Genomic DNA, 14,985 nt, shown 5'->3' with positions numbered 1-14,985 from the left:
GGAGCAGAAGTCCGATATACTCCAGTAGAGAGACATTGTTTAGCTTTGGTATTCACTGCCCAAAAGCTCAGACATTACTTCCTAGCACATCAGATTCAGATTGTTACTAGAAGTGATCCAATCCGATACCTCCTCAGCAAGCCTGCTCTAACCGGGAAGGTGGCAAGATGGTTGTTAGCATTGGGTGAATTCGAGATCACATGTGTAGCCCCCAAGGCGATCAAAAGCCAAGCCTTAGCTGATCTCCTTGCCCAATTTCCAAGTGGTGACTATGAACCAGTGAATGAAGAATTAAGAGGAGAGGTGCACGCAGCTATGGCTTCCGAGGAAAGCTTCTGGACATTGAGCTTTGACGGAGCAGCAGCCGGAGGGAAGGGAGGAACCGGGATAGTCCTTACAAGCAAAAGTGGGGAAAAGTTATATTTGTCTTATAAACTGGATTTCCATTGTTCGAATAACGAAGCCGAGTATGAGGCTCTTATTTTAGGCTTGATAGCAGCTGAGAAGCACAGTATCAAGAAGATTCGGATCCGGGGGGACTCAAAGCTGATAGTGAAGCAAGTTTCAGGACAGTTCGTCTTAAAGGAGCCTGCCTTGGCCACATATCGAACAACAGTCCAAAGGCTTCTTGACAAATTTCAGAAGGTCGAAATAGAGCATGTGCCTCGCTCCGACAACAAGTTTTCAGATGCCCTCGCAACATTAGGGGCAAGAGTTGACATTCCAGAGGAAGAGGCAACAATTGTTATCAAGAAGAGAACAGAACCTTCAATAATACCCGAAGACAAAGGCCTTCCGGAGGACTGGAGAGGAGAAGTCCTCGAACAACTCAGAAGCAAAGTTGGAAAACTGACTATGGCCAAGCTTGCCCAATTCACAATTATTCAAGGTGAACTTTACTTCCGAGGAGGTACCGGATTCCTAGCCCGGTGTATTGGCCAACAAGAAGCAAGCTTCCGACTACAACAGATCCATGAAAAGTCTTGCGAGGATGGGGATATCAGTCTATATAGAAGAATCCAAAGACAAGGTTATTATTGGCCCGAGATGGAGAAGGACTCAAATCAATTACAGAAGGAATGCCCCAAGTGTCAGTCATACATCCGGGAGGATGAGAGTTGCTTTGAAATTGATACCCCTGACTGGAGGCAAGTCTACATTGACTATCTCAAAGAGGGAACACTACCTGAGAGCCCGAGGGACATTGCACACCTCAAGAGGAGAGCGAGGCGGTACTTTCTTGATCAGGACAAGCTGTATAGAAGAAGTATTGAGGGCACTCCCTTGAGATGTCTCTCCAAGGAGGAGTCAGATCTAGTCCTCGGAAGAGCCCACGAGATTGAACATCAAGGAGGGGCTCGGCTGTTCGAGCAACTGATACACCTTGGGTATTACTGGCCGACCATGGAGTCAGATGCATCCCATCACGTGAAGAGGTGCCAGACTTGTCAGAAACACGGAAATTTGATCCATGCTCCAGCTGTAGACCTGCATAGTATCCGAACGCCATGGCCGTTCCATACCTGGGCTTTTGATCTGATAGGGCCCATCTCCACATCTTCTAAGGGGTACAAGTGGATTCTCGCAGCCACAGAATTGAGTACAAAGTGGGTCGAAGCAATTCCTCTGAAGAACGCTACGGGGCCTGCAGTCGCGAACTTCATCAAGGAGAATATCATTTGCCGATTTGGAGTACCAAACACCATCCTCTCGATAACGGCACTCCCTTCATAAACAAATATGTGAAGAGCCTCCTAGAGACTTACCAAGTGAAGCATCACAAATCCACACCCTACTATCCAAAAGGGAACGGGCAGGCGGAAGCCACAAACAAGACACTGATAAGGATTCTGAGCAAGATGATGGATGAGTTTGGGGGGACTTGGTCCGAACAGTTGATAGTAGCCCTATGGGCGTATCGCACTTCGAAGAGAAAGCCAACTCAAGCAACTCCTTACTCCCTTGTGTATGGGTCCGAGGCAGTGTTACCTATAGAGTTGGAAACGCCATCTGCTCGAATGGCTCTCGCCTCGGGGATGGTATTGGAGCCTCGAACCACCAGATTGGAAGCATTAGAGGAAAAGCATGACAGAGCTGCAAAAGTCATGGAAAGGTATCATGAGTCTATCGCCCGAGCCTATAACCAGACTGTGGTACCAAGGAAGTTTGAAGAAGGTGATCTAGTATGGAAGATTGTAGACCCAATCATGCGAGGACAATCTTTGCCCAAGTTTTCTCCAAAATGGGAAGGGCCCTACAAGGTGGTTCAGGCCAGCTCAAGTGGGTACTACAAGCTTGTAAGGGTTGAAGATGGCTTCCGAACTGGACCGCTCAATGCAAAGTTTATCAAGCATTACTACCCATAGTTGGACTCATCTATGTTGAAATTCATTTTCATTTTCTTACTTTGTCTAAAAGTCGTATTCCCCTTACGCTATGAAGAAGCTGGTTTTCTCTATGGTGTATGTTTTATCCCATCACTTACAGTGAATCTATTATACTTTCGTCAAGAAAGTTGAAGAACTAATGAGAATATTCAGCTTTTATATGTGCATATGATTGTTCTTTCCATTGTATCATTCGAAATAAATATTTTATCAAGTAGAATGAGAAAACAATGCGAAAATATCCAAACAACAAAAAATTTTGTCATTTCATTGCATTGTCCTAGATAAAACATTTTTATCGAAAGGGGCAAGAAAGTAATGATAAAAAAAAACTCAATCTTTCCTAAAGACACCCTCGAAGAAGCTGCCCGTCATATCTACATCTGGAGGACAAACAGTAGAGTGTGCCTCTAAAGTCTCCAAGGCCCGAGCATAACCCGACTCAAGTTCACGAAGAGTTGCCTTTATCTCATCTATAGAGGTGCGATAAGAGGCAAGCACAGACATAAGTTCCAGCTGATGACTGGCGTTCGAAGCTATATCCAGGCGCTTCCGAAGACATGATAAGTCCACTTGGTGACGCTCCATGTCAGAGATCCCCTGATACGCCGTCTCGACTACTTTCCCATTAAGGTCACACAACCGTTGCCTGTCCAAGCTATATAAGATAGTGGCAAAAGACTCGAGAAGAGCAGTCTGAATGAGTGGACACTGGCAAGCAAATGAAGCAAAGGTCTCCGGGTAACTTGAATGCACAAGCTGTAGAACTGAAGCAAACTCAGGAGCTACCCAATAATAGAGAAATGATACTTTGCCAGAAGCTGAAGGAGGAATTGGGGCCGGAAAGTTGCTAGTCTCAGGAATCTCCCCAATGTCTATCGGGTTAGATGAACCACCCGGAGGGGTAACTCCCGGCAGAGGTCCCGAGCCTGAGAATGCCGAACGATAAGGGGAAAGACCAAAAGCATCACTATCAATGTGGAAATCACTGAGATTCAAACCCAAAATATTCGAAGGCACTGGCGATGAAGAACCTCTGGCAGTCGTCTCAAAGGCAGGTGTTCCCCCTTGAGAAGGAGAACCGTGAGGAGTTACAAAGAGAGTCGGAGTAGAGTCCGGGGCAGGTGAAGACGGGACCCCGGTAGCAGCTAACACTGGAGCAGAGTCTGAGGTAGGTGAAGGCAAGACCCCGTTAGCAGCTAACACTGAAGAAAAGATAAGAAGGCCTTATTAGAGGTAGGGAACAGGAAAGTCATTTAAGTAAAGATTTCTCACAGATATAAGTAAATGACAAACTTTAGAAAGAAAGATTACCAGAGGGAGAATCAATATGCAAAGCAGGGGCAACTGAAGGACTCCTAGCATCAACAAAGTCACTTGGTCATGTAGAGACCACCTGATCGATCTCAATGTCTGATGAAGCCTGAACAGTAGCAGTCATCCCTGAAGAAGGAAGGAGGGACGGAGGATGAGAATCACCATAAGTGCCAGAGCGAGTCTCAGAGATCTCTAGCACATCCACCTCCACACCATTCCCAGAGGCGCACCTCATCTCTACATCGCTTCTAGAAGCATGGCCCGCGACATCAATTTCTGTGGCATCAGTCCCTCCAGCAATCTCAACATCAGAACGGTGAGCCCCAATAAACTCGTCACCAAGGTAGTGCTCCTCCTCAGCTACGGTAGGGCGATGACGACGCGTGCGTGGAATAAGGTCACAAAAATGATCGGAGGACTCAGCCTCATCATCATCGTCATCTGTAACTGCTATACGAGGGGTGCACATCTTCACAAGTCTTGCAGACAAAGGGAGGGTGTCGTCCAAGTCTGAGTCCGGCCTGGGGGAGGCAGCATGGCCAGGAGCCACGGTACCGAGAACGTCAACAACCGCAGGATCCTACACAACATGGGCAAATAAAAGTTTTCATTTTAGAAAGTATAGTCGCAAGAAGGAAAGTAGCTTCAAATCAAGAATTTCGGGTACCTCATGAAGCCTTTTGGAAAGGCGAGGAGCGGAAGGACTGGCATCAGAAGTCCTCTTGTGAGCCATCTTCTTAAGGCGGGTCGTCCGAGGACCAGAGGCCTTATTCAAAGGGACTGGCTCTGGAGAAGTAATTGCCAAGCTAGAAGCAGATGCCCGAGCAGAAGGGTCAGTTGGAGCAGATGAAGTGAAGAAACCCTCGTACATGTGGTCAGATTTTCGGCTCTCGGGTAGCCGAAGAGAAGAATCCTTCTTATAAATCGGCGGAGGCAAACATACGGTCGGTCTGCTCTGGACAAATGCAATAAACGCATCGATATTCTTCTGCCAATACCGCCTGAAAGAGGGGGTGAAACCCCCTACTCGGCTCAAGCCTGGCATCGTCAAAGAGCCGGATATGGGAAGCACGGTGTGTACAAGCCGGCGACTGAAGCGCCCGTAGCTCTCTGAAAATGATAATAAATGAGGTGCTGGCCCCGGGGCACATTGATCAAACCCGAATTGACATGCTACACGGTCAGGCCTATAAACGGCACTATCAACGCCTTCCTCATGCCACACCGGTAATGAACTCGGACGGATCATAATCAGCATATCAACAAAGGGTGCAGGGATGTTCTTCGGCAAAGGAAAGGACACCGAGCGGGAGGAACCATGATAGATAAGCGGTGTGGCCACACCTACAGGTGGGCATACATACGGCCGTGCCACAAAGCGTCGGGGATCATCCACCAGAGTATTCAAGGATAAGGTGGAAATGGTACGTGACCAACGTGTAATCAACGGCTGGCAAGACTTCGCTTTCTCAAATGTCCGAGACCCATCAGTATCGAGCACGGGGATGCCATCTTTATCCACTATCTCCCGAAGAACCTCCGCCTCGAATACAGTCGGAGCAGGGGCAAATTTTGGGAACCTCTCGAAGAAGAAACAAAGTAGGAACTGGCTGTGAATGAAGGAGACAGGCTCATATCGACCCACGGAGCGAACCATATCTCGATGTAGTAGATCCAGCCGATAATAGAGATTCCCAAGAAATAGGGGAGCCAAAGGGATCCGATCTCCTCTAAAGAGCCTGACTGCCAAGGGGAAGACGAAAGGATTGAGGGAATCCGGAGGTGTGCTCGGAAGAATGAAGAATGAAAGGAAGCAAGCCAGAAATCCCAAGAAATAGAGCCTGGAGCCATACATCGGACCGGCTTCATACTCCCGAGAGTCAGGATCAGCATCTCTGGCCAAGGGCTGAAGATCCTTGAAGAAGTGACGGATCCATGCAGTATAGGAGGCACGGTCCGTCCTTACTCGACTAGTCCTCCTCGCTGAACCATCAAAAACAGAACTCCACTGACCACAAGTTTGAAGATTTAGCTTCAGAGATTGGATCAAAGAATCATCTTCGGGGGGTGTCTGCTCAGGGTCGAAGGCATCAGGGCCGGTCACCTCCAGACGCAGCAACATGAACACATCCTCAAGGGTGGGCCCCATCTCGTGCTGGCCAAGTATAAAGGTGTGTGTCTCGGTGCTCCACCGAAGAGCCATGGCTTCCAGGCTAGCATTGTTGCGACGGATGGATAGAGATCTAGATATTTTCACCGGGATCAATAGCCGGGCCTCTTGAAGCCGCTGACAGAAGCTTTTGTCCGAGAGGACATCATCGACCCACTCCTGCCAACCAAAAGGAGGGTTTGAGAAGGCCTTGAACTGAGGATAACAGTATGGAAAGTCCCCCCGCTCAATCCGAAAGCGTAGCACCGAGGAAAGAGAAATGAGGGCCTCATGTCCAGAGTCAGTGTCCTCAGTGAGACATAATGGAGCCCCCTTCGGAGATAGAAGAGAAGTGGTAGAGGTAGCCGCCCGCCAGAAGGGGTCCTTCCGACCAAAATAAGGAGATTTCCTCCACTCAGATACCGGAGGTACATCCCTCTCTTTCATGAGAGCCGGTTCCGATGACCCCGGGACAACGGGTTTCTTTCGAGAAGACATATGGCTGAAATAACCTGTATAAATATTAAAGAGTTGACCGTATTAAAATTCAGAATATTGTTACATGCAACATGATGGGTTTATCAACAAATTCAACTTCGGACGTCATCAACAATTCATTTTCTTGGATATTCTTCAAGCTCAACAAATTTTAATACCAATGGGTGCATCATCAACATATAGATTTTCGTCTTCTATCATCAATAAGAGGTGCAATGTCATAGGTCGCTTCATGATGAAGTTCAATTGGGTCAATTTCTTAAAGTCACTATGTTCTATATTAAAGGTCCAATTTATACGGGGCTCAAAATTTGGACAGAGTGAAGTTCAATAGTAAATTTCAGGCCCGAGATCCGAAGTATATTACATTGCTTATCAGTAGCAAGATTCAATGGATCATTATGCAAATTACAAGAATGTCCTTTCCAAAGTCCATATTCATAAGTCCAGGGTTTTCTCTCTCCATGTCAAAAATGGAGCTCAAATACTAGTCAACAAGTTATATTCGGCCTTTCCTCGGTGATAAAGTTCAACAAATTATGTTCAAGCCAAGCACCTCAATAAGGTTTCAAGTGCTAGTGCATGTTTCCATATGGCCAACATCACGGTGTTTGAGCTAAAAAAAAAATATCATTGGGATTGCCACAAAAAAATTGAGTCCATATTCAGATTCAGTTATTTATTTATTTATTTTATTTTTATTTTCATCAGATTGCTTGAGCCCTCTACATTGCCACAAAAATATATTTATATATATTTAAATATATTTATATTCGGAAGAGGGGGTTGAATGTCATACTTACAAATTTGGGCAGTTAGAGAGGTGAAGTCCGAAACCGATACTGGAAATTTAAGCTGAAATCAGAGAGGCTTTACAGACTGTAATCAACAAGACTGGGCTAGGCTTGGCAGGACCACACACGTTGCGTTGAGAGGGCGAACGTGTGTGGTGTGCGTTGGAACCGAAGTTGAAACCGGAAGCAACGCTGGTACCACAGAAGAGTCAGTAACCACACACGTTGCGTTGAGAGGGCGAACGTGCGTGGTGTGCGTTGGAACCGTTGAAGCCAACAGTGAATTGGTGATGGAGTAGCAGCAGATTGAAAGCAATCAATGTACACACGGCTTCAGTCTCTAACTTGTTGAAAGAAGAATGTGTGTCATTGGAATCATAAATTCTGATTCCGAGGCCCTGCAATAGCAATCAGAATTTGGCCCTGCAATAGCAATAGCAATAGCAATCAGAATGTGTGTCATCAGAATTTGGCCCTGCAATAGCAATCTATATACAAAACTACCAAAAAAGAGCTGCCACAAAATAAATATATATATATGTACAAGGGGAAGAAGTTCAAAAAGGGTGGAAATATAAACTGAAATTAGAGATGTTTTACAGACTGTGGTCAATAAGAATGGTGGCACGAGCAATAGCTGAGATCGAAAGTAGGCAAACCGATGTCACGTTGAATCGGCGACGCGTTCCGCATTGATTAATTACGGATGGAACCAGCAGGTATAAACACAAAACCGAGAGCTATGAGATCCGAGCTCTGGAAGATATTGCCGGACCAAGAAGACGTTGAGTTGAATGGTGTTCGGCGAGACCACGCATGCCGCGTTGAGAGGGCGGCGTGTGTGGTCAGTGCTTGGCAGTCAAGGCTACCAGCAGCGACGTGAGTGGGTATAACTGGACAGCCGAGGCCGGCGGCAAAATTGCAGTAAGAAGAGGACAATAGTGATCGGTGCTGGACAGTCTCGGCCTACAGTAGCAATGGCGTCGCCGAGGAATCGACGTCGGCAGTGGTTAGCAAAACTGGGCTCCGGCAGATGCGTGGGTAGACTGAAGTGAAGCACCAGTGGTTGAGCTCGGCAGTCGAAGGGCAGAAGCGGCTGTAACGTCGCTGAGGAGTTGGCGTCGGTGCTGGTTAGTTGAGGAAGGTTTGTGGCCACCGACGGTGTGCAAGGAGGTGTGGGTCTTCGGTGACGACGACGGTGGTGCTCGGAATGGCAGCAAGCTGGGTTGGTCTTGTGAGCAACCAACAGTAGCTTTTGGTGTAGCAGCCTCGGAGCTTCGTTGGAAAAGAAGGTTTGTTTTGTTGAAGAAGAAAGATGGTCTCTCAATCTAGAGAGAGAGTAGGCTGAGAGACGAAGTTGGAATGGAGGTGGCGGCTGTGCAAAAATTTGGTGAGGCTTAGGGTTTTGGCACTTTCCTTAAATAAAAAAAAAAAAAAGAGCATTATCCTTTGCATATTCTGAATATGTGTATATGTGTAATTGGTCTGCCGTGTGTGCCAAACAACAAAGGCACGTGTGAGCCTAAAAAAAAAAAAAAAAAAAAAAATTAAATTTTTGCTTGTCAATTTTTTTTGTAAATTGAAGTGCGTCATCAACTTTATCCGTAGGCTCTGTCGTGACAAAATGTTTTTTTTTTTTTGGGGAACGTGATGCGAAGCAGGGTCGAAGAAATGACAGTATGCATGTCTGAGAAATTTAAAATTTCTCATACACGCAAGGGGCAAATGTAAGAGGGGTTAATTTGAGCCCACTAAATTATTTAGGCCCAATAGCCCAAGATTAGTGGGCCCGAATTTATCGCAAGTCCAAGAATCAGTGGGCTCAGATTTATCGCCATCAAACGGATTGAATCGCTCTAAGCCTCGAAAGGGTTCGGATCCACGAACCTAGAGACTTACTCGGGCCCGGACTCGAAAGGGTATTAAGCAAGCCTAGAGATCCGAGGCACTCGGACTCGAAAGGATTCGGATCCACGAATCTGGAGATCCGAAGTACTTGGCTTCGAACGGATTCAGACGCAATCTAGAAGTCGCTCCGTTAATGAGTCCCAGAACACTTGCGGGCTCGGAGCTTTCCGGGATCTACGCACCAGAACGATGGGCGTAATGGAGTTCGAACAAAGGACCCGATCCCGAGGACGGTGAGTGGAGATAAATTCACTCTTCGGTTAAACTAGCCTATACCCGGGTCGAGGTGGCACGACCTCGGGGGGTCCATGAGACTCGGCAATATTTTGCTGCAGGACGTCCTCTGGGACTACCCCTGACCCTTTGGGATGATTGGGGATCATTGGTTAGGTGTGGCTAAGAAGAAGGGTTCGCCGAGGGACTGATCTCCTCTTCGGGGTTTTCTCATCCTCGGAGAAGTCACCTCCTCGGAGAGGTCACCTCCTCGGACAAGGTGGTTAGAGAGAATATCCCCCATGTGCCTTGCACATGGGCTCCATCCTACATCATGAGGTGCCTATAAATAGCACCCACCCATAGCTTTACAAGGGATGGATTTTGGAGATTTTTAACTCTTGGGAAAGAACTAATTTCCCTTCTCCATTATCAACCTTGAGAGTGAAAGTGGGAGATCCCTGGGAGAGCCTTGCCATTATTCTCTCTCTAGCCATTTTGCCTTCTTCTTCACCCAATCTCTTATCTCCATCATCTCCTTTGTTGTTGTGTTCCTAAGTTGAGGTTATTGAAGAATCTAAGCCTCTCATCATATTCTAGAGAATTCGAAGTTGTTCTTCAAGGATCTTCGAAGATCTTCGAATTTTCCAACTCCTTTCTTGAACCCTCTCCTACAAAAAGAAAGAAAAATAAAACTATAGTTAAATTTAAGACACGTGTTTTACTCAATCACCATTTTTAATAACATTCGGCATTTTATTTACAAAAATTTATATGATAATTTTGGAACAAATCTATGTCAAATAAAAATAATGTGTAGTACTGTGTAGTACCCCGATACCACCAAATAGACTCATGAATTACGTGTTTGATAAAAACTAACAAAAAAATATTTTTTATAATTAACAAAATAAGTCGCTTTGAATTTTTTTAAAAAAAGGTTTAAAACATAAATTAAAAATTTCCAACTAAAGTCTTATCAGTTTTTGTTAAAAATTGTTTTGCACTAGCCTAATGTAATGTTAGGGAGATAAGGAAAAGGATTATCCCCAACGCCTCACTTGGCCCAACTTTTTTTGTTTTGTTTTTTTATCTGTGGACTGTTTTTTTTTTTAATTTCTGATTTCTCCTTTCAAGATCTTCACATCTAGTAAGATCTAAAAGTTAAAAACTTTTTAAAAATAATCACTACAAACCAAAAATATATATTTTTGAAAAAAACATTTGCCAAGCCAGCAAGTCACCTAAGATGCTTGATTCACAATTTAAGTTTGGACCAATCAATAATTGCCAAGTGTACATATTTCCATAGGCGCAGTCACTTCTGAACTTCGCCCTGCCAAAAATATCAATTGCTGTTGGGACTCCAAGCCCAAACCAAATGGAGCCCAAGCTTCAATCTTCATCCACTACGCTACATAAACTAAATATGAATAATATTTAACATATGAATTTTTTTTCAATATAAAAGCATTATTGCTTTTCAACAAACAATCAAGCGACAAAAATATAAATATAAATATACGAGCAATGCCACACTTAAATATTTAGAGACCTTTCCACTGTGTGTAGCCAGCCATACAGTCATATAATTACACATGAGCACAATCAACTCGAAATAAGATAGATTGTTTTCACAAAACATTATTGACTAGAAACTGGATATAGGTTTTTTTCACACATACCTGGGGGTGCTCACGTAAAATTGTGTCTTGCAAAGCCATAAAGTTTTCCTGCAGCTGCCAATAACGAAAAGGGAAGGGAATTGATATGAAGAGCAAAGCCCGGGCTCCATTGGGCGATATTGCCTTTATTGAGCACATGTAAGAACCAAACAGAGCCGAAACTGAGATTTGAGGCCATGGCTTGAAAGGAAATTCATGCAGTAGGAATAGAGTCATGATCACTGATGCAATGAACACCATGGAATTGACAGTGCTCGATTATCAGTGCTCATATCTGATGACCTGTTGGATAACCTTCTATAACTATAATCATCATTGTGCTCGCTTCTTTGATTAGTTAAATCACATGCTCTAGCTCCATCTTTTGGACTGATCTTGCTAAATTTGACATGCATATTCTCTGAATTAGGTAGATCACATGGTATGTCCAGAGTCACAGAACCACCAGAGTTCATGGCCTTGGCATCCAGCAATTCGTTGATGAGCAATACTGTTAATGTCTGCAATTAAAGTAAGCATGAGTTCTTCTATTTCTAAAAATAGAGCACAATATGAGAGATAATATACAAGAAAATGTAATATATAAGCAAACAGTCTAAATTTTTATAAGTTTCTTCTGTTTTAAGGCTTTTTTTTATCATTCTTATTATATTCGGCTGTCTGGCTGATACAGTGACTAAAACTTTCTGTAAAGGGATCATTATTTGAGAGCACCTGGAATATAGATGTTAACTAAAAACACAGAATATGCAGCGGATAAAATAATCAAATCATACCTTCTTCTTGATGATAGAACCTTCTTGGATAAATCACGTGCTTCCAGAAAACTTCTTGATGAACCAACCCAGCAGTGGAGTGATATCACAGATTGAATATCACCCACACAAACCACAGTGTCAAAGACTTGATCGTTGTGTTTTTGGGAGAGAGTCAGTATATGGGTAGAAACAGATCATGCGTTGTTTCTCACTTGATTACCCATAACCATATATCAGATATATAATATAATATTATATCTATCCATATCAGTTAAAACTGATAATATCTGTATCTTGAGTGGTTATCCTAAATGGGTTTGATTTCAAATTCAAAACCTATTTGGATAAGGATTCAAATTCAAATTTAATGGTCATGCCACATGGGCGCCCATTACTAACATCTCCCACTCGCACATGAGTTGGCATGACACTGCCACATCTCTATCTCAATCTCCCCAAAAAAAACGAACAATCTCATACTAGCCAATGCACCGTGCGACCGCTGAGAACACCTGCAAGTGGGAGCTCTATACTAGAAACTCAATATGAGTCAGCACAGAGACATCAACCCAAAAAAAACAGAAATAGTGTCTCATGTACCCAGACCCATCTAGCTACATCAGTCCAAAAAAACATCTCTAATCCCTCAAAGAGCATGTTTGACTCTCCTAGGTCCCGCATTATATTCACACCCAATCAGCATCCTATAAAGAGCGATGTGAGTTGTCGACAGTGAATATAGAGCAGAGATGTAGAACTAGATGATCTTCCCTTCACCCTCATATCATTCAATTTGAAATTGACCGCTTTCCCAGTAATGTCCCTTAAAGCCGAATCATACATGACCGCAGGCAACATACCAAAGTAGCTGAACATCAACTCCTCATCTTATGACATAGTCAAAGGTCACAAAAGGCACAAAGTGAAGTCATTTAGGGAAAAATGACTTTTAGGACTCACACGGTGAAGAAGCAGGGATCCATTCTTTCACCTCGCTAACAGGTCGATAAGCACATGCAGTATGAATGCATGTTATAGTGGAGTTACTCTTCCAAAGAGTGATGTTAAACTCACACACCATACAGATCTTAGTCTAGTCGCTCTTAAGCGCACGAGTCGCTTCCTAGCGTCTAACTCGAATTCTCTATTTGCTCGCCTCTCAGGCATCAAATGAGATCTCGCATCTGGCTATCCATAACAGACATATCATGGAAAAGTAGGTACTCTCATATCCATGGTCGGTCTCTAACAAGACCTCATCTTGGCTCCAACCAAGGCGACATAGCTAGTGGATAATTTTAGCTTCTAGTCTCATCCTTACTCGCTACCCAGCGCTAAGGGCGATTGCTCGTGTGAGTGAGCCAATCTTGCCTGCTAACATCAATTTAATTATTTTGTGTATGCTAATTCACAAACCATTGCTAAAAGTAGTAAACATAAATGTGTGATAGAAACAAGTATGAATACTAATGGCATAAATATCCCCAAAAATGAGTTCAACTGAATACACATAAAAAAAAATATCACCACCTACGTAGTCCTAAAGCCCTAACATGAGTAAGATAAACATCTATAGCAATGGGCTTAGTCAAAGGGTCCGCAACCATGCGACTCGTAGGGATGTGCTCCAGGATCACTTCTTTCTGCGCCAAAATATCTCTGATAAAGTTGAACCTCACATCAATGTGTTTGGTTCTGCCATGGTATTTAGGATCCTTAGCGTAAGCGAGTGCAGCCATGCTGTCACAATGGATAGTCACAGGGTTTGAAGTGTGTGTGACAACATCCAAATGCTGAAGGAATCTCCTCAACCACACGGCTTCCTGAACGGCAGATGAACAAGCCACAAACTCAGCCTCCATAGTCGATAAGGCGATACAGGATTGCTTCTTACTGCTCCAAGAAATAGCACCATCGCTAAGCATGAAAACATATCCTGAAGTAGACTTACGCTCATCTAGGTCTCTTCCCCAGTCAGCATCACAATAGCCAACTAGATGTAGATCTGAACTCTGGTAGCAAAGTGTGTAATCTGCAGTCCCTCTAAGATATCGTAATATCCTCTTAACTGCTTTCCAATGAGCTGGTCCTGGGTTGGATTGGTAACGACTCACCAATCCGACGGCATAACAAATGTCAGGACGTGTACACATCATAGCATACATCAAGCTTCCAACAACATTTGCATAGGGAACACAGGCCATCTTTTCATTTTCTTCTTGAGTCTTAGGACCCATATCAAGGCTTAGGCTCTCGCCTTTTGCAACAGGAGTGTCAATGGGTTTGCAGCTCTGCATCTGGAACCGCTCTAGAATAGTCTTAATGTAAGTCTCTTGAGACAAACCAAGAAGTCTCCTAGAGCGATCCCTAAGGATCTTAACACCGAGCACATAGCTCGCCTCACCCATGTCCTTCATTTCAAATGTAGAGAACAACCACATTTTAGTGGCAACAATCATCTCCTTGTCATTTCCAGCCAATAATATGTCACCTACATATAATGACAATATCAGAAAAATGTCCTTGGATCGCTTAACGTACACACAGTGATCTTCATCAATCATCGTAAACCCATTTGAAACAATGGCTCGATGAAATCTCAGATTCCACTGTCTGGATGATTGCTTTAAACCATAAATAGATCGTTGAAGCTTGCAAACTTTGCGCTCCTGACCTACTGCCACAAAGCCTTCTGGTTGATCCATATAGATCTCTTCATCCAATTCTCCATTGAGAAATGCAGTTTTAATGTCCATCTGATATAGCTCTAAGTCCAACTGAGCTACTATGGCCCGGATTAGGCGAATAGAGGCAAACCTTACAACTGGTGAAAAAGTTTCCTCATAGTCCACACCCTCTCGTTGGGTGTAACCTTTCGCCACTAGGCGAGCCTTATACCTTTCTATGGAACCATCCGCCTTGCGCTTGATTTTGAGAACCCATTTGTTCCCAATAGTCTTGCGCCCTAGCGGCAAATCAACCAAGTCCCAGACATGATTTTTCTTCATAGACTCTATTTCTTCTTCCATTGCAGTACTCCATTCTTTACTAGCAGGGGATGAGAGAGCCTCTTTGAGATTCTTAGGCTCCATCTCATCACTCGGAGCAATCATGAATGCTTCCCCTTCAATCTCAAAACGACGACGGGGTATAGCTCCACGTTTGCTTCTACGTAGTTGAGAATCCTGAGAATCCTCATCCATTGGATCTAATCCATGGGTAGGTAGATCGCTCCCACTGTCCCTAGGAGCTTGAGGAATTATTTCCTCATTCTCT

At 44.1% G+C, this 14,985-nt stretch overlaps 1 protein-coding gene across 1 annotated transcript; it reads right to left on the bottom strand.

Annotated features, from left to right (window-relative positions):
• Positions 1-3,768: 3,768 nt before the first annotated feature.
• On the bottom strand, positions 3,769-11,191 carry LOC145794993 (uncharacterized). The gene is made up of 4 exons (XM_082877759.1): positions 10,952-11,191; positions 7,475-7,543; positions 4,372-5,712; positions 3,769-4,284 (listed from the first exon to the last, which is right to left on the bottom strand). The coding sequence occupies exons 1-4, from the start codon at positions 11,189-11,191 to the stop codon at positions 3,769-3,771; spliced, it is 2,166 nt and encodes a 721-aa protein (XP_082733885.1).
• Positions 11,192-14,985: the final 3,794 nt, after the last annotated feature.

The sequence above is a fragment of the Camellia sinensis genome, chromosome 1, assembly GCF_055761805.1.
Source record: "Camellia sinensis isolate YWXY chromosome 1, ASM5576180v1, whole genome shotgun sequence".
NCBI lineage: Eukaryota > Viridiplantae > Streptophyta > Magnoliopsida > Ericales > Theaceae > Camellia > Camellia sinensis.
This window is presented reverse-complemented; position numbering and strand designations above follow the sequence as displayed.